The 24,070-nt window shown below is 44.2% G+C and overlaps 1 protein-coding gene across 1 annotated transcript; it reads left to right on the top strand.

The window, feature by feature from the left end:
- Window positions 1-5,592: 5,592 nt before the first annotated feature.
- chrnb1 (cholinergic receptor, nicotinic, beta 1 (muscle)) lies at window positions 5,593-23,237 on the top strand. The gene is made up of 11 exons (XM_061095849.1): window positions 5,593-5,653; window positions 7,754-7,887; window positions 10,109-10,153; window positions 10,264-10,373; window positions 13,234-13,342; window positions 13,458-13,602; window positions 13,971-14,156; window positions 16,167-16,390; window positions 18,307-18,482; window positions 22,784-22,931; window positions 23,082-23,237. Exons 1-11 carry the CDS (start codon window positions 5,593-5,595, stop codon window positions 23,235-23,237), a joined length of 1,494 nt encoding a protein of 497 aa, XP_060951832.1.
- The last annotated feature ends 833 nt before the right edge of the window (window positions 23,238-24,070 follow it).

Below are 24,070 nucleotides of genomic sequence, written 5' to 3' on the forward strand. Positions count from 1 at the left end.
CATAAAGTCATTCACAGTGTGGGGAAAGTTTGCATGAATACACGAGTGTGTGTGTGTGTGTGTGTGTGTTTTGCCACGTTCAAGCTCTACCTCTTTTTCTTTCCTCTCTCTCCGCCTGCGTCCTTTGTGAAGTGGGAGATCAGCCTCTCTGTTCCAGCCCGTCTGCTCTCCGGCCTTCAGGCTTCACTTCCAAACGCTTCTGCGTGAATTACAGCATGTAGAAGATCGTCGTTTATCTCGGCGGCCCGTCTGTCTGAGCTCGCGTTTGATTAGTGAGACAAGCACCCCTGCCAGTACTCTTCAACTAAAACCTGCTGATGAATGTCTCAGGATTGGGCTCTAAATGTCAAATATCGGCCCTTTGGAGAAGCTCAGCATCTCTGTTTCTTTAGATTGTATGAGATGAGTTTGTGTGTGTTTGTGTATCGAAGGGGGTTAAATGATTTATATCTGATTCAGATGCAAACCTATCACATCACACACACACACTTCTCTCCCCGGGGGACTCCCTTCCTTCCCATTTCTCCCGAGTCAGGGCCCTCCCCGCTTGCTGAGCAGATTACAACTGCAGAGAGAGGGTCATCTGGGGTTGTGAAGGACTCGGAGACAGAGAGAGAGAGAGAGAGAGAGAGAGAGAGAGAGAGAGAGAGAGAGAGAGAGAGAGAGAGAGAGACTGGCCTCACATACTGTAGCGTGGCTAACTCGTTCCCTCACAGCCTCCGTTTGAAGTCTCACTTCCTCTCCGCCATCACTTTTGCAACTTCCCTTTAACCCGGAGGCAGAATGTATGTATGTGCTGTACGTGCGTGTGGTTAGAGATCCCACCGATGCTCCACGCTCATCGGCTTTGGCCTTTGTCACTGCGCAACTGTGACCCGAATGACATTGTGTGTCCGTTGCGTGTATCCACAGACGAGAAGGAATAAAGGATGGAGAGAAAGAGAGCGAGAGAGAAGAAAACAGAGCATAAATCAGAGGCCAAATCAATGAGCATGAGTCCTTGGGCAGAAAGCAATAAACTCTATTAACAAGGTGCAGCCACATTATCTGGGATTGTGTGTGTGTGTGTGTGTGTGTGTGTGTGTGTGTGGGTGTGCGTGGGGGGGGGGGAAGATTAATATTGATAGAGAAACCAACTGTTTTATTAGAGCTTTTCTTTTTTGAACACTTTTCCCCTTTTCTGGAGCTGAGTTTGCTCGTGTGTGTGTGTGTGTGTGTGTTTGTGTGTGTGTATGTGTGTGTGTGTGTGTGTGTGTGTGTGTGTGTGTGTGTGTGTGTGTGTGTGTGTGAGTGTGTGTGTGTGAGTGAGTGTGTGTTACTTTGAGGTGGAGTCCCTTCACCACATCTGCAATGCAGCAGAAAACACAAAAAAGAGAGAGAGGGAGGAAGAGAGAGGCTCACGTGCTCCCGACAAAAGGGTGACGCTGTCCTCGGACGGATTTTCTCTTCTCTCTCTCCTTCACTTTTTCCCCCTTTTAAGCTGCTTCATATTTTTGAACCAACACATTAACTTCACATATGAAAATCTGGCTTTGTGTTTTTTTTTGCTTGATTCTTTTTAAAGGCGCACACACCCACAATCCCCGGACACATCTGCATTGCACACAGCACCCTGCACTGCGTCGGCACAGATGTGGCTAAACAGGGAGGAGTTTGGGGTGTCGGGGGGTTGGGGTGACCTTTGCAATGAAAACATGGAGGGACTTCACCTCTTACAAGCTAATGCCCCTCAAATGATCTTGTGGGGACTTCACACTGTAAACTATGCTGAAAAAAAAAGTATTGATTTCTTTCTCCTTGAAGTGTACTTTGTTGGAGAGAGAGGGCGGATTGTGTTTTGGGTGTTTCTCGTGGAAGTGCTGTGACATTGTAATGACATGATGTGAGGAAATCGAATTATCGGTATTCATTGTAACGCCCCTTTATAAACCACTGTTGGTCTGTCCGCGTGTGTGTTTTGATTGATTTGATGTGTTTTTATTTCAATGCATATCCGTGTCTGTTTGTTCCTTTTACTTGATGTGTGGGATTTTGGGAAAAAAACAAAAAGAAAGGACGACAAAGAGCCGCGGGACTGATGGGCCTCAAACCTCTTCTTCATGAACCCCCTCCCACTCGCCAGCCTCCGCCCTCTGATCTCTCAACGGGATTTTAATTGGCTCACCTGCAGCATGTGGACTGCTCATTCGCCGTCTGTCTCTCCCTAAAACACACACACACACACCTCTCCTACCTGTGTGTGTGTGTGTGTGTGTGTGTGTGTGTGTGTGTGTGTGTGTGTGTGTGTGTGTGTGTGTGATTCTGTGATCGATCCTTGAAGGATTTTTTTTTGGGGGGGACTTTTTCTTTCTTTCTACTGCATGGACGATCCGACTTATCGAAAAGATTTTTAAGGAAATCACCTTAATCTTCCTTCCTGTCTTCCAAATACAACGAGTGCTTCAGTCTTCCAGCTTTCAAAGCCACAATGACACTATTTTTGTATTCAAATGGGGCAAAAAAAAATATAATATATCTATATATCTCTATATATAAATATATCCATGCAAATGTGGTTGGGGGGGTGCAACAACTCCCCCTGCTGCTGACTAGGTGGAACAACACGACAGCCAAACGCCATCCGAACCCATGGATCACTTGGAGAAAGGAGCTGAGAGGGACTTGCAGTTCCAGACTCCTGGGTTGGGTGAGATCTGATGGGCGGGATTACGAGCATGCATGCGCCAATCATTTACTGGACACCTTCGAAGAAACAGTCATTACCCAATATTTACTCTTTAACCCCCCTGACCCCCCCTCCAGCCCCCCTCCCCCTTTCTTCCCTCCGACACTCTGATCATCCCCAAACCCCCTGTCTCTGCATTTGCAATATGATCTGTATTTATTTCTATAATAACTTACACAAAGTCAACAGAGACGTATTATTGGATATAATTGAATAAAAACGAACTAATATATTTGTATGATTGTAACACTGGTCTCCTGAGAGATTTCTTGCCGTGTGTTCTGATTTTGTTCCTTTGCCATACAACCTGCTGAGCATGTTTACATTTAGGTGTTTGCAGGTCTCATATGGGTTTTGTAATGCATAAACACGCCCACCAAGCCTCGACGACATTTTCCAAATAGGACATTCAGTTTGACATGACCCACAATTCCTTGCACCCACTCGTCTGTGGTGTCTCCGGTCCAAAGATTTGTTAAAAGGCAGTTGCATCAGTACAAAGACGACCAACACACTCACCTTTGATCATTACTCTGCCGTATATGGTGTAGATTTCCCGCTCAGGACGGCTTTACATGCTAGCATCCTCCGTTTTAACTGCAAAATAACATAACAGTGATCGCCCTCTGCTGGATTAGGACACAACTGCATCAGATCCTCTCATGCGCTTCAAGAACCAATCCGATTCAATGGGGACTTTTCCTCCACGTTCAAATTTCAAATAAAAAGTGGCAGCCCTGTAATGATTCTCATAATAGTTCTTGAGTTATTAGGATCATCTTTTTTGTATAAGCAAGTGTATGGACATCAAATGTATGGATGTCCTTGGAAAGTCACCCTGACTTCAAAATTGTATGTCTTTGTGTTCAAAGTTGACTGAGCTTTCAGATTTGAAAAACAATATTTTTAATGGGACAAAATTGTGAATGTTCCTTTCAGGTTTAAAGGTCCTCCGACCACCAGCAGATGTCAGGGACACATCATTAATTGTGTCAGAGTAAACTATGAAGCTTTTTGCATGAATTTGCTGTCAATGGGATCAAATCCAAGTTGCCAGATTCCAGAATCAGCACCATTTTAATGTCTTTATTTTGGTGATAACTTGTTCAAAGATGCCGTTTTGCTGTTATGGCCATGTTGTGCGTCTCCAAACTTTTTTTGCTGACATAGCGTTCTTTTGATGACTCAGTTAAAGTCTGAAAACACGTTTTGAACTGGCTTCTAATTTGAGAACTCAGATAAGGTGACTTTTATCACTGAGGTCGTTAGCAGAGTCAACAAAAAAGAAAGTTATCACACAGAGTAATTTGATTGTAATTAAAGTAGCAAACAAAGTGGGGACTTTGACTCTGTCCTGGAATAAAGTGTAAAGATAATCTCCCGCATCAAACTAAAATTGCTTGTTACCTGTGTAAACAATCTGTGTAATTGAAGTTGACGACTTGCTCCTGATATTAAACAGTGATCTATAACAGTTGCTCTGGGAGAGATCGCAGAAATTGAGTGGCTGCCAACGAGCGCTTTATACACTCCCTCCAGACCTATTTGATGTGTGACTCGACACCGGCCGCTAGCTTTAATAGTTAGCTTCTATGGTAATTAAATTGGCGGCAGGCCAAATGGCAGTGACAGTGGCTCGTAAATTAAAGCGGCGTGGACGGCCGACGAGCGTCTGCGAGAGCGGAGTGGCATAAAGAGATGAGAACGCAGGAACATAAAGGGGACGATGGAGATGCTTTACAGCCGGGGCCTTTGGAAAAATATAGCAGCGTTTGGCGATCAAACTTTTTTTAAACTCTGCGTTGATTTACAAAGAGAGTAATGGCCCCTGTATCACCTCTGTATGTCCTGTTACTACAGTGGTTGCATGTGGACAGCCATGTAAAAGCAAATCTTATATCACAACTAAAATGGACAAGAACACGAGTTGGACACCAGAAAGTCAAAAGAGAGGATTAACTTCTGGCTATTCTAAATTCTGGACGTTTTCACGTTTTCACGTTTTCACGCCAGGTTTAGCGGGCACGCCTCTCGAACTCACACTGACCCAACACCAAGAGGTGTCGCCCCCTTGCAACAGTCCATCAAGGTCATCGGCTGGAGAATATTGTCGCCTTCAGGGTCATGTCATGGTGAGTAGCCAACAGGGTCGGACTCTGACAGGACAACATCTGCTGTGATGTGAGAAATGGCAGAAAAGGGAGACGTGAGAAGGTTGGACAGAAAGTCACAGGAAAGTGGGTGAGACCAAGTTGTGTTGTTTGTCCCCGAAAGTATGAAAGGATCATAGGCTGTATGTAAAGATGGACGACATGACTGCTCCCCAAAAATGAAGCCAAAGGGTTTTAATCGCCACCTGCTGGCGGCACAACAGCTCATAAATCCTGCCACCTCCTCCATGTTAATTGATAAGTCATGAATCAAACTCAAAAGGTCAAAGTACATTTTAAATACTTTTTTCTCAGAGATTGTTTCTGTTATTGTAGGTATTTGTTATCACATCGATTTTGTGGGGTTGTAAAATATCATCTCTATAATATAAAAAGGTTTGTATCTATAAAGGTGGAGACTGCTCGACCCAAGCATTGTCATGTTTTACCTTGTGTTGTAGTGAAGTCAAACTAAAACTGCCGCTCTCTGGCTCACACTGAGGGGTGGGCGGTGGGGGGGAACAGTCACACACACACACCCCCTCCCTCCAGGAGGTAATCGGAGCAGACAGCAGTTGGCCAGGCCGGCCTGACTGACAGACAACAACAGTCCAAACCAAAAACTTGCACCGTCCACTTCCACTAGTAAAAACAGGGAGAGAAGTCGCAGGAGTTGGATTAACCCAGTGCGGATCGGTTTTTGAAGACGGGGGGGACATGAAGTGCTCCGATCTGCTCCTGCTGATATGTTGCCTGTGCAGCCTGGGCACACTGGGAGGTAAGTGGCAGGTCGACACAACATAACCAGGTCCTGTAACAGAGCTGTAGCAGTCATGTAACGCTTCAGAATGTAGTATATGGCACATGTTCACCAGAAACCCACCAGTATGAACCAGTGGAAGCCATCCAAAAACATATTGTTGGATTATTGTTGTGTAAGAGGAGAAACAGTGACAGTTGGCTCAGCTTAATCCATAGTGTGTTGCAATGCAGGTCTGGGCAATTCAGTTACACATGGCCTCTATACTCCCTCATGTTGCTTTAGTGTGTACAATGGCCTTTTCCCTGCTGCTGCTCTCATACGCTGATTAGCACCACACAGAGAGGGCAGCTGATGATGATGGGAAACGTCGTAAGATCTGCATGTATTTGGTCGGTTCCAGTCGTGATTTGGAGCGGAGGACCGACCAAGCAACAAAGCAGCATTGCCCTTCCCGGAGAAAAGCTGCTAGCATGGCTAAAAAAGTCAGGCACCAGATTAAAACAATAAGTATTAGGACTCATGTCTCCATCAGGGCTTTAAGGTTCCATTGAATTCAATCAATCTTCACACACTCTGAAATATCAGTGGGTTCTTCCTTGACTTCTACCGAAGTCTTTCACAAAGCTTCGTGGAGAGCTGCTGCGATTACTTCCGCCTCTGATACTATTCTGGGAAAAATGGGTAAATAAGCAGAGATCAGATTCACAATGTGACACCCAGTGACTCATTAGGTCAACTAAATATAATCAGAGACACCAAAGCCACACATAACATAAACAAACTTCAGAGGAATCACATTTCATGCTATATGATACTACACTATACTGTACTGAACTGTACTACAATATACCATGTCAAACTACACTGTACTGTACTATACGGTACTTTACTCTACTCTATTATGATTTACCATATCATGATAGACTATCATACCTTGCTGTACTATACTACGATACACTGTACCTTGCTCTACTGTACTACACTTATTATACTATATTGTACTGGACTATACTATACAACATTATACCACAATGTATTACACTATACTGTCCATTACTATACTGTACCATATTTTGAAATACCATACTATGCTACATTGTATTATTCTATACTATACCGTACTATACTATAAAAAAGTAACTTTTGCAGCACTTTCAGTAGATCAGAAATGGATGTGTTAAATAACTTATGTGTTTTATATTTATTATCTAATGTAACCTTAACCATTCCACGAACTTCAGAGGATTCTCTGACTTGTGGTTGTTGTGTTGTTTTGACAATTTTGAATGAATGTTCATCACTGATCGGTAAATACAAGTCATCAAGTGGGGCAAACAGCTGCGATCCCGTTAAAGAGCCTTTTCTGGAGGTTTTATAAATTCCTCCCTTGTCCTTTATCAGAGTGGCAACAGAAAACCAAAGCTCACAAACGACCATTCAGATTTCCCTCCGTGCAACACAAGCCTTCAACAATGTCCATCCTCATCTCATCTCACCGGTCTCCTACTCGAGTTTGACTTATTTACCGAGTCAGGACCAGGCAGGGAGAAGAAAATGCTAATTCTTCTTTTTTTTTGCCTTCCTCAACCGACTCCCATTCCCGCCCATCAGCAGCCATGCAGCCCCGTGCCTAGCTAATGGGGCTGCCGTGCCGGGTGATCGTTGTCATTTATTCCTGTCAGGTCAGATCGTGCTGGGGCCACGGCGGTGCCAAACGTGATGAATGCGGCGTCGCCAGTGCTGCTGATTATAAATGCCTCTAACCTTCCAGCACCGAGGAGGAGATGGCTGCGAATAAAACAGGAGCTTTTTGCATAAAAAATGGAGTAGAAGTACAACTTTGCGGCGATTTCTGTCACCGCTAACAGGCGAGGACACAGATTGACACGTCCTGACTATGCAGCTATAAGGGTTGTGTTCAGAAAGGTGACAAGAATAAGTTCACAGTTAAGGAGATGGAACAGGTACATTAGGGACATAAGAGCACAAAAACAACTTGGCTAGCTTCAGGAAAATGAAGCTCAAGATCTGATTATCCACCGTTAAGAAATCTAACTGATGAGTCCGCTTGATGCCTGAAGTCGTAACCCAAACCTTTCTCCATGTGTCGTCCAGGCGCCGCGGAGATGGAGCAGGTTCTGATGAAGAAGGTCTTCACCAACTACAACCGCATGGTCCGGCCAGCCCCCACCCCGGAACACAGGGTGGTGGTCCGCGTGGGTATGGTCCTGTCCTCCTTCGTTGGGCTGGTGAGCGACAGAAATCTCAAAATGTCTCAAACCCTAACCAAAACACAACTGAATTAAGCTAAACAGAAGGGATGTTTGTGATGTTTGTTTCCATGTAAGAGAGCATCGGCAACTTTTATTCAGAGAAAACGAGCAGAATTTAGTTTTTAAAATGTTTAAATCTCATTAATTCAAAAAAAGAGCCCTGTTTTTCTGAATGAGTGAAATTATTAAGTCGTTAATTCAGAAAAAATACGCTGATTTGTTTTCTCAAGTAAAAGCAATATCTCATATCTCCAGAACTGCTCATCTTATCAGCCTTACACTTGGGATGTGTATTGCACTGCAGGTCCATTTTAGAGTTTCAGAAGGAAAAGCTGCAACCAGCATCGCCACAGGCCAAGCAAACAGCCTAGTCCACACAAGCACTGCACTAGTAATAGAAAACGCTGGTTAATTATTGCGCCTCGGATTTTTTGAAGGGTTTCCTGTTCCAGTAGAAGCACAGAATCTCCCGGGTGCCTGTTTCCAAACCTGCTCTCTTACTCCCTTCACATTTCACTGGGCTCAGGCAGAAAATGTAGTTTTGCCTCTGAAGTAAATCAGTGCTTAAAACTCTGAATCGGATTGACACAGACTAACGCGTCTCTGTGAGGGTTTTGAGCAGAATGCTTGCTCCACACGCTGAGGACCACATGTTTTTTAAAACATCTGAGCAATATGGTGCTAGATTCAGTGCTTGCTGGCCTGCTGAGTCAGATAGCATATACAGCCCTGCTCCTGATGGGAAGATCTGTATTTCTATTCATCCATGCTTGGAAAATGTGTGTTAGGAAAAGTGTTTCTGCCTGCGTGACTCCGTAAGAGGGTAAAACGCGAGTATGAAATCAAACAGACCCACACATTGCGTGCACATTGTGTCACATTAACATACTCAAGGTCGCTCTCACTCTGGAGAGGAAGTCACGTGGGGTCCCTTAGTTGTCTTGAAAACGGACCAACTTTGACGCTCGGCCCCCCCGTCCGCCTAGAACCCGACAGCTGGATAACCGCTGCGATATTATTATTAACATTTGCCCGGAGGGAAATTCAGACAGTTACAGGAAGTATCAGTGGGCAATAGGCCGGTGATGAGATTTGGTGTTTGTGTGTGTGTGTGTGTGTGTGTGTGTGTGTGTGTGTGTGTGTGGTGGCCCCCCTTGGACCCCCGCCCCCTCTCTTTCCCAGCCCCTGTCCCAGCTGTCTCCCTGACATTCCTCCCAGCGTTTTAAATAGCAGCTCCGGTCTCCTTTGAGCTGGACGGACAATCACCAGCCAGTGTCTCTGCTATCAGCTGTTCTACCTGTGTCTGCATCGTAACCCGCCATGTGCAGTGTGATCTCCACCGGCAGAACATGCTCACATGCAGTGTGGACATAAAGGAACGTGCCAAAGAAAACATTGAATCAATACATTAATTTTGTGTACCTCTTTTAAACGTAGGCAACGAGCAACAGAAGCAACATTTAATTCAGCTATCGATTGTAAGTGGATCAAATCCAAAGTCTGGAAACTGAAATATCTTCCCAGTTAAAGGTTCAGTGTGTAGAATTAAGTGACATCTAGTGGTGAAGTTGCATGTTGCAGTTGAATTCCCCTCATCTCCCCCTCCCCTTCCAAACATGAAAGATAGAGAACCTGTGAAAACCTTTAGTTCTCATTAAACTTAAAAGGTTTGTTTTGTCTTGGCTTCTGTAAAAAACATGGTGACCTCCGTAGAGAGGACTGCTCCTGATGTAAATATAAAGTATGTGGATATAAAGGGTTTGGGTTACAAAAACAATTCATGCAATTAAGATTATTTTATATTTGATTTCTGCCAATACTTTTGTGTGACAGTTTTGCCGATCGGGTTCATCTGCTTGGAAGATACCAAAGTGTTTTATGAGACCTGAACGAACAATAAATTCAGTAGCAGCTTCAAGTGCCTGCTATAATTTTAACAGACACTTGAAGCTGCCACTGAATTTATTTTAATGAGAACTTTGCTGTAAGGAAGGATATTAAATTCACCTCAAAATTATGTTTTTATGAATTAATGAGATAATGATTTGTTTTCAAAAGGAAAATATTAGGCTGTTTTTTTTTCTGAACTAAGAAAGAAAGTGATCATGTCAATTCAATTTTATTTCTGTGTTGCTGCCACCAGCTCTGATCTAGAAAAGAAGCTTTGATAACACAGAAACTTCTCCTTTCCCTCCAGAATATGAAGAATGAAGAAATGAGCACGGTTGTTGTCATGGACCTGGTAAGTCACGGATCAAATGTAAAGTTAAACATTTGGCAAACTAAATTTTGGTTTGGTCGGATGAATGCAGAGGGGAAATCCCTGCTTTATGAATAATATTTTGTCTTCAGGAATGGACAGATCATCGGTTGTCCTGGAAACCAAAGGAGTATGAAGGGATTGAGGTGTTGCGTATCCCCGCTGCGAAGGTTTGGCTGCCGGACATCGTCCTGTTCAACAAGTAAGAAATCACACTGACATTCATCAATATGAACTCAGAGGAGAAACAATTTGTTTAATCTCTGTTTATTTAAATGTTTCTTTTTTAAATATAGGATGTTAAGACGTAGGATAGGGTCATTCTGAAGAAAGAAATCTCAGATATATAGAATAAGTCAATATAGTACTAAAAAGTCACAGATTTATTAGAAATAGTTGCAATATTACCAGAATAAAGTCAGAATTCAATGAGAAAATAATAAGATATAAAAACTAAAAGTGTTTTTTCCCTCCCATACATTTGAATGTGCCTGTTCCATGTTGGAAGAGTGTAAAATGATATTATGCACAATTATATAAAGTAAACATGATGTGCTGAATATTTTCCTTGTTTCCTTCCACTGTCTCTGACTCATTTTTGTTTACAAGTCAGGAAAGATGTATTTGCTGCTTGTTCCACTGCTCCTGATTCACAGAGATCCATCCATGTCCGTCCGCTTTAACTCTCACCTCTCGATCACTTCCACCTCTACTCAAGGTCATTATCACTTCCTAGGACTATTTATTGTTTTGGTTGTGAGAGGAGGTGACATTTGAGACACGTTTGCACTGTGTTGTAAAAGCGTAGTGAAGGTTTTAACGGCCCATCACCCCCGACATCCACCGGTCACAGCTACGTCTGCACTTTTCTCCACGACCCGACTTTACATCCTGCTGTATTTTACCAGAGCGGCTTGTAGCACTGAGGTGATTCTTTAAGGCACGATGGAGCCTATACACCACACTGGTCCACTAATGGAAAGACTATATATACATACATCACACCTTTAAATGAAATATGTAGACACTTAAAATCCTTTTTTTTCTTCTGATGCTTAGGTTCTTCAGCTCAGGAGGCAAAAACACAGACTTACACAAATGCAAACATGGCTATACCCTTTTGTGTGTGTGTGTGTGTGTGTGTGTGTGTGTGTGTGTGTGTGTGTGTGTGTGTGTGTGTGTGTGTGTGTGTGTGTGTGTGGGTGTGTGTGTGTGTGTGGGTGTGTGTGTGTGTGTGTGTGTGTGGGTATGAGAGCTTCTCACTGAAGCAGCAGCAGCCTACTTCACAGGCACGAGGGTTTCAGGAGGGCCCTACATGAAGGACACAAGCCTCTCTCAGTTAAATCATCCAGAGCCATAAAAGCCAAACACAACATCCCGACAGACGACTAAATCTGTGTCTAATTGACTCTGTGTCTTTGTTGTGCGTTGTGCTGTGAGCGAAAAACCGCTTTGTGTGCAGTGGCGCTGCACTCCGAGGTGTCGGGAGTAAATGGATGGAGTTCTTCCCTTTCATCCGCGTCAATTAAAATGTTTTAGTGGGGGTCTCTCAGAACGGGACTGCAGCCAAATGTGGATGTCCCTCTCAGGTAAATTCTGCCTCATCGTGCAGAACAAAGAGACGGGAAAGTAGGAGGAAGTGTGGCGACATTAAAACAAAGATTCAAACCCATGATGCTGCTGTTACACGATGGAGTTTGCAAGACGCTACATTAACATGCTAACAATTACAAAGATTCATGTAGCCTTTGTTACACTTTTGCCTTGTGTTGGAGTGATAGCTGAACCCAGCCTGTAAAAGTTAAAGGAGGTCAGGGTTCACCTTTAAACCTGTTTACTGTGACAAACCATCAAACCCACCCTATGACGAACTGCAAGATGACTGGTTTAACTGGTTTTCTGGCCAACAATCTGACTGAATGGCATTGCTCAAATATCCCAGGCGCCGCCATCTTGCAGATTTGTAGCTGTCAATCATGATGTTTCACCTGTTTTTATAGCATCCGATCACCAATTAAAACCTAATTTACCGTATAGTTGATCACTGGAAATACACCAGTTTACCAAGTTTTTGCCCCTTTATGCCACAAGGGGGGGTATGACCTAGAGTGAACACTTCTGTTAAGAGTCAACAAAGGTCGCTTTCCAGATAAAAGCAGTCTGGACATATATTAATCAATGTGATCAGCTCACAAGTTGTTGCCACTCCATGCCACAGGAGGGAGTTTCCCTTAAAGTGAGCACTTCAGTCAGTCAATATGACACAACGAAATACTAGACACCACAATATATCACATTAAGGATTCTGCATAAGATTCCTATGAGTTGACGGTGCTGCTCGTGACCGCTGAGTCAGCGTTTCTCTTGAAAATATAATTAACTCCACCGAGGAGATTATGTTTTTGTCAGCGTTTGTTTGTTTGCTTGCATGATTACATAAAATCTCCTCCTCTGATTTTCATAAAATGTTGTGGAGGGGCGGGACGTGACCCCGGGAAGATGCTAATGAGTTCTCAATCAGGATTTGCTTTCTCTTTCTTTAACATTGCGAGTTGGGGCGTTTATCGACATTTTCCTTAATTTCCCAGAATTTCATGGATCTTGATGAAGAAAATCAGCCATGTTTGTGTGTGTCCAATTTGTCGCAGATCTAGATAAATACATCAAGTTTATATATCATATATTGCAATCAAATGAGTTAAAATTATTCAAACACCCCTAATAGTAGGTATAATAAATGGTGCTTGAAAAGTAACGGTAACTTATTGTGCTCATTCAGAGTTCCGCGGTCTTATTGCCCGTGGGAAGAAGCTGTTGAAAACTCTTTTTGCTTGCATGGAGCAACATCTCCTGCCAGTCGGCTACTTCTTCCTGTTCCTTTGATGCAATATTGATGACTGTCCATGTGCCGCACTTGTTGTACACGTGTAGCTGGAGTGAGCTCGAGAAAGGAGCAGTGATCTCATGTAGCGCAGAACGCAAGTGGTGATGCTGCTCTGATTCCAGTGTGTGTGAAGATACATACACAAAACAAATCAATTAATTTCCCTCTAATTTCCCAGTAATGACGGCGTGTTTCATGTGGCCTTGGAAGTCGCCATCCAGGCATACAGTACCGGCAGAATAACCTGGACCCCCCCTGCACTGTACTGCAGCTCCTGTGGAGTTAAGGTGAACATTAACACACACACACACACACACACACACGCACCCTGCTTTTCATTCAATTCCTCTTGAGATCGTTCCCCTGCTGTGACTCCACTCACGTCCACGTCTGTCCCTCCAGGTAGCATTGTTCCCTTTTGACTGGCAGAACTGCACCATGCAGTTCCGCTCCTACACGTACGACTCGACGGAGATCGACCTGCAGTACGCGCTGGACTCAAAGGGCAAAGAGATAAAAGAGATCCTACTGGACGATGGCTACACCGGTGAGAAGATGCATAGAAGGATGGACGGTGGAATATAGGGAAAAGTGAGCACTGTTAAATAAAGGGAAAGGTGTGATAAATTAAAGGATAAATTCAACTTTCCGTAGATGGCGACAGTTCTGTGTTTATCATTCTCAGTTTAGAGGAAAAAAGTAAAAAAATATGAAGAGTAGTTCTATTTGTATGCACAGTAAACGACAGTAAATGCTTCTTCCATGTTCTTTATTCTGTATTTCCCCTTGAATTTGCTTGATATCAGTCACCAGAGTGTTTCTCCTCACTTGGACTGTTTGCACCCTGTGGTATGCAGATTTGTTGCTGTGTCCAGTAAAAACAATGGTTTTGAAATGTCCCCCCCCCCCCCCCAGAGGGCGGCGAGTGGCACATCAAGCACAAGCCGGCGAGGAAGGTAATGAGTGACGACATGTACGAGGACATGGTCTTCTACCTGATCATCGAGAGGAAGCCCTTGTACTACGTGCTGAATATCATCCTCCCCTGCATCCTCATCACCATCATCGCCATCTTCAACTTCTACCTGCCGCCTGATGCAGGTACGACCACACAAGCCGGTTTGTTAAGAGCCTGAGGTAAAGGTGACTGTGCCAGCGTCGCTATGGCGATCCGGACACTCATTCCACTGTTTTACTGCTTTCCTAACTGGGCCTGTGTGGTCTGTTTAAATTAGGCAGTCACACACTCGTGCAATCGCAGGAACAGAAGGGATTTCATTTCAGATTAGATAGTTGCTTCCTGGCGCTCAGCTGAATCGATAACCTGGAAAATGAAAACGGTACAAATCAGCCCACCAACTACTGAGAGTAATCAGCTCGACACTCTGCCCTGCTCACTGTGCCTCCTTGCTTTCAATATGCTTTCTCTAACAGGCTGGTTTACATTGATTCATCAGGTCATCAGTCCTTAGGTCTGTGCACCTCCCATGGTAGTGCAGGTAGTAACATGGATATGTGCCGTTATGTTGGCCTGAGTGAATCAGATTTAAATGTTTCCACAGAGTTATGTATATTACAGAGAGGCTCTAGCAATTTATGACTGGAAAACCTACAAGAAAAAGATTTAAAGATGCAGTAAGTGTCCGAGTGAGAGCCTTTAACACCCGACAGACGCAGAAAATGAAAAGAAAAGAAATCTCTTAGGATGAAAAAGCCAAGTCACACATGTAGAAGACACCGACAAAGATATCGAGAGAGTTTGTGGTGATAAGAGCCGACGCCTGTGTCCCATGAGTTAAGAGTTAACACGTTACCTCCTTCCTCCTCACTGAGTAAATGTGTCTGTTTTATAGATGCATCATGAAATGCAAAACATCTGTACACGACTGTTTGGTGAGGGAGGTCACACGCTAAACAATCTTTCAACAGGAGAAAACCACCGGCTGGTCCCCAAACTACATTCAATCACAGAAACACAGGCGGGAAGAGAAGCTGACTGATCCTCCTGCTCTGCTGTGTCATCCTGCTGCAGAATGACACATCACGCTGGAGGAGGTGAAACGCCTCAGTGGACGTCAGTTGTGAAGAATTGACAGCGGCACCTTTTTCTGTCCAAACCTGCCTGAGCCGGAGAGAAAAATCACCAAGCTTGATCCAAACCCGACAGACATTCTGCTTTTTCTGTCCGAACCAGACCAGAGTCCAATGCAGTGAATAGAAGCTGCAGTGAGTTTGTGTCACTCTGTCCCTCATACGCATGGTTTCTCTGATCTCGGCTCAAGATCACGACTTCCTGCCTACTTACCAAACTCGTAAACTAGATAAAAAGACTGTGTTGGAACTCTCCTCGTGTCGGCCTCATTCGAGTCCTCATCAGTTATCAGCCTTGACACAACCGCCTCGGTTCCAAATCCTCCTGTCTTCTTCTTTTGGCCCAGTTGTTCTCTCCTCTATATCTTAAGCCATTTGCTGTTGTTTCTGCAACGTTTGACTCGGCCATGATTTCTCTTTGGAAGGAGAAACCCATCATCCCTTCTCCGATATTCTCGGGTTGGGTTTAGCAGCGAATCCCTTATATCCCTCTACCGCCAGGGAAAATCACAACATACCACATTGTCCAAAGAAAGAGGTGGTTGTCATTTGTCTCCCTTACTGGGACCATGTTTTCCTTTAGCTGTGGGGGGGGCTGTGTCCCTGCAAAGTCTTCTCCAGCCTCTGTGCTTTTATTCTCCCCATCTTTTTAGGTTTCTGCTTGTGCGACAGCTCAAGGTCTGCTCTCCTGCACTATCAGGCAGACATGTGTGCCCGATCATAAAGGATGATCCTCATCTCTGATACACAGACAACTCAAGGACATTTAAGTAGTAATAATCCAATAGGGGTTTTTTTTCTGGCTGCTGATCAATAATTTTATGCGCTGCACTTTCTTGGATTAAGTTGTCAGCGGAGGAAGAATTTGGACATGTTGAACTTTGTGTTTTCCGACAGAGGAATTTTTCATTGCATGGGCCAGATGCTGCTAAAATACTATCTCACCCAAATAGGGGAAAAACAAACTTTGTTCCGGGGGACACTCTCCTCAACTCCAGATGTTTTTTTGTCCCTCACCAGGTGAGAAGATGGGTCTGTCCATCAACGTGTTGCTGACCCTCACTGTCTTCCTGCTGCTGCTGGCTGATAAGATCCCAGAGACGTCCCTGGGCGTCCCCATCATTGTCAACTACATCATGTTCACCATGATTCTCGTCACCTTCTCCGTCATCCTCGGTGTGGTCGTCCTCAACCTGCATCACCGCTCCTCCAACACCCATTCGATGCCAATGTGGGTCCGTAAGGTGAGGCCCTATCACAGAGTTGAGTTGACTTAAGACAAATTTATGCTGCCTTTACGTACAAAAAGAAAAACCTCTGTGTACCCAGTGGGAAACTGTGGTATCGACCAATCACGAGTCAGTCTCAGTTGTCAATTGTGACGTTTTTATATCATCAAATAACTGATCAAAACCAAACTTGCTACAAAAATTAACAGGTAGCAGAATAAGTCAGTGTGATAAAACATCTTTCAGAAATGATTTATTTGATTGACTTTTTATTTTGATCCATGTCCTATCCATTAACACGTAGGAGTTGGGGTGTTTGGCCAATACAGCAGCCTGCCACAAGGGGGCGATAAAGATGTTTTGGCTTCGGTTTTGGGTAGCTGTAACGTCCTCCATTCTTTTATAGAGTCTATTGAACTGTTGGGCCATTGATGTTTATCGTCAGCCTTAAACAATTAAAGTATTGCTAATTTTCACAGTTAAATCGGTAATGGATGTATTAGTAGTTAAGGTATCGAGCAGTCGACTGAATGAAGTCCACACGGTCCTGAACGCTCCCTGAACGCCACGTTGCACCATTAACCTCCATCAGCGGCTGCCGCCCTCGCTGCACATTGTCTGAAGCTAATTACACCGGCTCTACACTTTACACCGGGTTCTGTAACGTTTGCTGTGACAAGGCTCTGACACCCAGGGCTGATTCACACGGGTCCAATGGTTTAACTGAACTAAGGGGGGGGGGGGATTGACGATGACAGTCGCATTATAGGTTCGGCCTCTTATCGCTGCTCGTCTCCAGATGTTCAGCGTCCGTGTGGGAAGGAAAGATTTGTGCTCAGAACGTGAGAGTCCATTTGGCACTTATTAGACCCCTTGTGATGTCATCAAGGTTGGAAGGGGGGGGGGGGGGTGCTGTGCGTAGTACAGGAAACTCCTCACACTGGTGATGGTGGATGGGATCTAACGAGTATTAAGTATTCGAATTAATGCGGATCCAGATTTAAACGTGATTTCACAAAGAGACGTTTGGGTCTTGACTCAGTGTCATTCTAGTTACTTCTGAATTAATAAAGAAAATCACAAACAAGCCACATTTAATTTTTCAGGCCTCTTGTTACATTCCCTATTGCAGCTACAGCGTGTTCCCTGCCAGCAGGGTATTATTGATATCTATGTGTCAATACAGGCAAGCCAAGAGTTATTTCAAGAGATGGATATCAAAGCACTTCAAAGTGCAGATAAAGAAGCCATTTTACAGCATGGTGATATTGATCAGGTCTGATATTTGGCTCAGTTTCATCTTCAAGTCCTGTGAAATCCTTTTGAACGTCTGACATCCAAGGAATTCCAGCTGATGGATTTTATAAAGACAAAATCGGAGGGTTTAAGAAACACTTATTTCAGTTTTTAGTCACACACATCTCAGAGTACGACTCTCGTCCTTCCCTGAGGAGCTCCACTGGAGCGACCGGAGTTTATGATCTTTGCTCAAGGACACCTTGAAAGTAGACGTTGAGGAATTGGAGAGCGTTTCCCATTTGGTTTCCCCGCCCACATCATTCAGCAGCAACTGTTCTCAAAGGTTATCACGCTGCTAAATTCCGCATTTTGAGTCATTTCTCAACCTTAATAGGCAAATATGAGGCGAGTACATCTCAGCTTTCCCATAAATCATGAAACGAGGGGCCAAACAAATGGATTTTTAATACCAGGAGAGGCGATGGATTTGGGAGGTCGGTGCGAGCCAACAAGCTATCGACTGAGAGCGGAAAGTACAGTTAAATAACCTTCTGTTTACTAATGTGGTTTATTGGTAAGAAAACACAATACAGTACGTTTGATGGGTATTTGTTTTGTCCTCTTTTTGCATAATTGCAGGAAGAAAAGCTTAACTGTAAATTGTGGATCTAACGCCTTTGCTCTCCTCCTAGATCTTCATCCACATGCTTCCTCCTTACCTTCGCATGCTGCGGCCCAAAGTGGAGACCCCCCTGTACCTGGACAACCTGCCCCGCCGAGAGAAACCCAAGATCGCCATCAGCAAAGTGGCCGATGAATACTTCATCCGCAAACCAGACTCGTCCATCTTGTTCCCTAAGCCCCACAGGTGAGACCTGGCGTCCTCAAGGTGAATGTATTTGTGCTTGTGCATGTGAGTGTGCATGTTAGCCCCAATAATTGAATTCCTTTAGACGTGTTCGGATGATAGAATTATTTTTTTGCCTTGTGTGTGATTTTATGGTTATGCAGTACAGACTGTGCTGACGTTAGCTCAGCCTCTGACTGATCTCAGAGCTGACACTTGTTTCTATATTGACTTTAATGGCACAAAAATGTGTATATATATTTGTGTGAGTGTGTGTGTGTGTACATATGTGTGTATGTTTATATGTACGTGTGTAACTAACACTAGCCTCCTACCCTTGTGTTTTGCGTGTCGATGGTGTTCCCATGATAATATTTAATCCATATCTGAAAGGACTAACATCAAAGTGATTAAAAACACATTCAAAGTAAACTGCCAATGTGTTTCTATAGATAGCACTTTAAAGTGAAATAAACATAAGTTAATCTTTCATGTCCTGTGTTTAGTATTCATCGAATTTCATGTCTAAGTCCGTGTAGCAGGTTATCTTTGAAGTCAGCTGCCCGGGCACCTTCTGTTTTTGCCAGAGCTTGCATTTTTCCTGTGAATAGGCTACTCCCTTAAAAAAAGAGAAAAATATCATCAGGCAGAGCAGTTGCCTCAAATATGGAGAGACAGAATTCTTGCCGTGCATTTATTCCTCTTTTCCTCCCGTACCTGTATCTCACTTCTAATCTGCTGCAGAATGAGGAGCTGAGGCGGCGTGCTCAGGCATCCGAGCAAACACACTCAGGCGCATTCCTAAAAGTCACAGTCGAATATTACTCGCCCTGTATGTAAATATCACAGTGTCACTTTTTATTAGCTCTCGGTAAAAGCTGCAGTTGCAAGCCAAGAACTGATCAGCGGAAAAGTCACATGAGACATAAAAGCCGGAGGTTCACTTTGTGACCTTTGGTGTTAAATTCAGAGGCTGAACTAAGATGGCCCTCAAAGTGGAATTAATGTTCCTCGATCGTCCCCTAGTGGCTACCAGCGGTACGGGCCATAAATCCAGCCTCCTTCATGTTAGCGGATGGGACATGGATCCAAAACTAGAAAGACTAATACATTTTTCGGTCATTTAACGTCATTTTCATCACACTAATATTCAAAGGCTCATTTATGCCTGTGCATTTGGTTTTGCTAGATTATTTGTTGCTCTTAAAATGGACTGAAACATCTTGATTGACAGCTGAGACTGACTAACAATTGGTCGGCTGTATCCCGATTGTAAAATAATTTGATGCAATCATTGCGCTGGCAAGATGTCAGCGTTCGTATCCAGCATATTTTGGCTTCCTTTCTGAGCAGAAGAATGAAAAAGGAGACTTGTCAGCCATCTTTATATACAGTCCATGAACATCATGCACATGTTTGCTTGGGTGCATAGAAAAGCATCTAAACAAGGGGGTATTTGGACCTTAGTTTCCCAAACACCCCCTGTGAAACCCAGACTGATGAGTTTCATTAGGAGGTTTTACAGAGCGCTGTCCCTGAGGCTGTTGAGTAAGGAGCTGGATCTGTGAGCAGCTGGATGTCGGCCAGCGCTGGCACACAAATTGGTGACAAACTGTCCCATCAGTCTAACTGCGCTCTCCAATGCACCGGACACCAGGAAACAGATGACCTTGGCATACAGGTAGACTCTGGTCCTCGCAGGAAGTCGTCCACATCTGCGACATCCTCGACAAGCCTGCCTCCAGCCCCCCCACTTCTCTATTGATACGCCGCCAAAAAAATTTCCCCACCTCTCCATCCGTCACCTCCAGCAAGATGTGAAGTACGTCCAAGGGGGGGGGGGGGGGGGGGGAGGCGGCAGAGAATCGTTGCTAAAATAATAATGACCTGCGCAAATCAACTCCGACACAATAGAGCGGGACGCCGTGTGTCCAGGTGAAAGAACGGGTGACCGAGGAAGGGGAGGGGGAGGGCCTCTATTAGAGCAGGTTGATGAGACAGCAGTATCTCTCCTGAGTCACACACACACACACACACACACCTCCTTAATTGGGTTTAGTGCATGTCTTGGCACCAGACGCAGCCAGTTTTAGTTGAATTAGTCTCCTGAACAGTCATTTACTTCTCGCTGATGAAGTGCTACTTTGAGCCACGCGGGAGGCCAAAGGGAGGAGGGGTTAAGAGGCCAAATTGTGTCTCTCCCTCACCCGTCTCTCTCTCTCTCTCTTATCTCCTTCTCTCTATATATGATGAGGCTCCTCCTCTCTCAGGTCGCAGCCTCCTCACCTGCCACACTTGCAGGAGCAGCAGCGATGGCAGCGCTGCATCATCCCCCCCCCCCCCCAACCCCAAAGTCTTGCACTGAATACCAAGCAGCCCCTTGCCCCCCCGCCCTGCCTGCAAGGCCCCACTCCACGATGTCATGGTCTCTTGCAGACGTGGTGCCACACTGCCCTCTAGTGTCCAGCTGCCTGACCTGCAACTCATCTTTACTCGGCTTCACTTGTGTCCCAACTTCTAAAAAGTGCACGTGCAAGAGGTGTTTCCCACTCAAGGTGTTTCATAAGCACACAGATTGCCGAGTGCAGCTGTTCTGCAAAGAGGATCCACTTACTTTTGCCCAGACGAGGTCAAAAGGACCAACAGCAGATGCATTTTTACAAGCTTTGTTTGGGTTTTACTGCTCAAAATGCATTTTCCTGTGCATCTGTGACAGTTTGTAGATTGTTACTCATTTAGCATCAATCTCTTTTATTTCCATGACCTTCAGTCCTTTCACATGAGGAATTTAGTGACATCACTAAAAATATTTCTGACAATTCTAGAAGCCAGGATTTAAAAAGCCACTTTCAGATTTTCTGCACAATAACTGATGAATACAGTCACCAGGTGGACTAACTTGTATCCATATATATATGAAATAGAAGGATGTCACAGTAAGAGGCATACATATGACATTTTGTAATTAGTATACATTAAACAAATGTAAGTATTGTGTAGTGGACACTGAATATTGTCTGCACCAGAAATAGTGTAATGTCCTAGAGTTCCCAGGTACATTTAGATCGGACCAGATTATGTCGAACAGATGTGATGGCTCACACCTCCAAGTGAGACTAGAATCATTCTTCCCCTCCTGAGACAATGTCATTTCTCTACTAGACAGTTTAGCTGCGGGGTCCCGTTGTCTGAGTCGTCCTGTATCACTACCGAATGTCAGAGGAGTATTAGACGTCTGTGTATGTCTGTCTTCTAAACGCGACCAATGGATGTGTCATTGCTCAAGGACATGCTGCACTACTATGCATGGAAATGCAGCAGGGAAAATCATAGCATAAATCCCTGATGAGAAACGCTTGGAGCTTGGTCAGTCGCTGAACCACAGGACATTTTTTAACAGGAAATAATACTATAATGAAAAGTTGAAGACATAATCTGATCTGGCTCACCTTATTTATTAAGGGTTTTTGAGGCTATAGCTTTTCTTGGTTTAATACGGCCACCATTTCTTTAAATAAATTCAATAGATGGATATGATACAATAGAACAATACAATATGATGCGATAGATACAATAGATAGATAAATATGTATATATAGGCCTATATATGCTGATATTCATACATATACACAATCCAAAACTACTCTGTAATTGTACTGCTGCTACACTACAGAATATGTCCACATTTACCATTACAGCTCAGTTGGTTGCTGTAGCTAATGTGTCTGCTGTGGAACTGGATGTTGCAGTGGAGGGGCGGTAGTTTAACCGGGAAGCTCGAGTGTGAAGAGGCAAACGAACGTGGATTTCGATTCCATCTGATGTGTGAAACCCCCGCGGGTGACAAAGATAGGAAGCAACTTTCTCACACCAGCCCCCAGCGACCCCTGGCACCCAATTGTAGCTGACAGTTGGTAACGGAAGGCAACAAGTAAACACAGCAACACGCACACGTTCACACACCGACACACACACACACACACACAGGGTTTCTCAGGCAGAACAGCGCAGTCAGCAGATGCCGAGCGGTGACTCCCTCGCCGGTACAGCGAGCCCTGGGTGCTCCTCTGACCTTCTCTCTTTTATTCCCCTCTGAATGACAGAGGAGTGCAGAGGAGACACGGAGCCCGGGCTCGTGCACGCTTCACTATTTTACAGCTTTTAATTAGTGAGGCCTGACGTCTGCTCGCACGTTGCTACATTCCACAGGCCCGTGTGCATTTGTTCAGCTCAGGCGCAGACATTGCATGTGGACTCGCTCTATCACTCCTGAACCGTTGCGATATTTATTGACCACGTTTTATGCATTTTGTGGTGTGCAGGTTTCATCCAGAGGGCATGTGCACAGACATGAGAAAGTTTATCAACGGCCCCAGTAGCTACCTTTCATTACCGGATGAGCTGAAGTCAGCCATAGACGCCATCACATATATCGCGGAGGCTCTACAGGCTGCGAAAGACGACGAGGCTGTAAGTGTCTTTTTTGGACTTTATATTTAAATAATCTTTGATTTTGCATAAATTTGTTTCTCACTCTGTCCATAATTTCTTTTGTCCCCTTTCTCATGCGTATGTCCGTCCATCCTATCGCCATCTCTACCCCCTGATGGCCTTGTCCAGCTGAAGGAGGACTGGCAGTACGTGGCCATGGTGGTGGACCGCATGTTCCTCTGGCTCTTCGTCGTCATCACCACCGTGGGAACCTTGGCCATCTTCTCCGACGCCAAATTCAACCACACGCCCACTGACCCGTTTCCAGGCCAACTGAATCACTGAAACTTTGGAGTTTCTTCAGCCATCTTCTCCTTGATGTACCTCCTTGTAAAATAAGGGATTTGAGACATTGTTGTATTGTTGGATTCTCTCTGTGCAGTTCACCATTGTGCCCTCTGTACTTCACATTGCCTATTTAGCTTCTAAGGTATTTGCAAAATGACCTCAAAGTGTTTCTCTTGTTCATTTGAATGTAGCATAGACACCACAGATGAAGTACATATTGACGATATACAGTACAACAAAACCAATAGAGGGTAGAAACTTGTCGTGTCTCAAATTGGAAAATTCACTTAGTACATATACGTGTATATATATATATATATATATATATATGTGTCCACAGTAAACTCACTAACATTGTGCGTACATGTTGACTGGTTGTCTCAAATCAAACCATAGAGGGTCTGTAAGGATGTACAACATGACAGCTCCCCAAGTATAAGTCAAAAATCGTGCCTCCTCCATGTTACTGGATGGGACATGGGTCAAACTATACAAAAATGATGTACCTGATAAAATTTGTATGAATTACTCCTAAGCAAAATGCATGTTGTCAATGTGCAAGTAGGTGCAAATGAAAGGACATCTTGAGGTTTCTCGGCTGAATAAGCAACTGTGCACAAAAACATGAAAATGCTCAACATTAATCACTTAAACCAGCAAAAACTGCCGTGTATGTCCAATAGCATCGATTAGCCTGTTGCATGAGATATATCTATACGGAGCCAACGCTACAAACGCCCGACATGTAGAAATATTTATCGGATTTACGGGCGACTTTGTCTGTGTGTTACTTTCAGTAGGTCTGAGGAGTGTGGATCCTGCGTTGGCTA

Source organism: Limanda limanda, chromosome 22 (genome assembly GCF_963576545.1).
Source record: "Limanda limanda chromosome 22, fLimLim1.1, whole genome shotgun sequence".
Lineage (NCBI taxonomy): Eukaryota > Metazoa > Chordata > Actinopteri > Pleuronectiformes > Pleuronectidae > Limanda > Limanda limanda.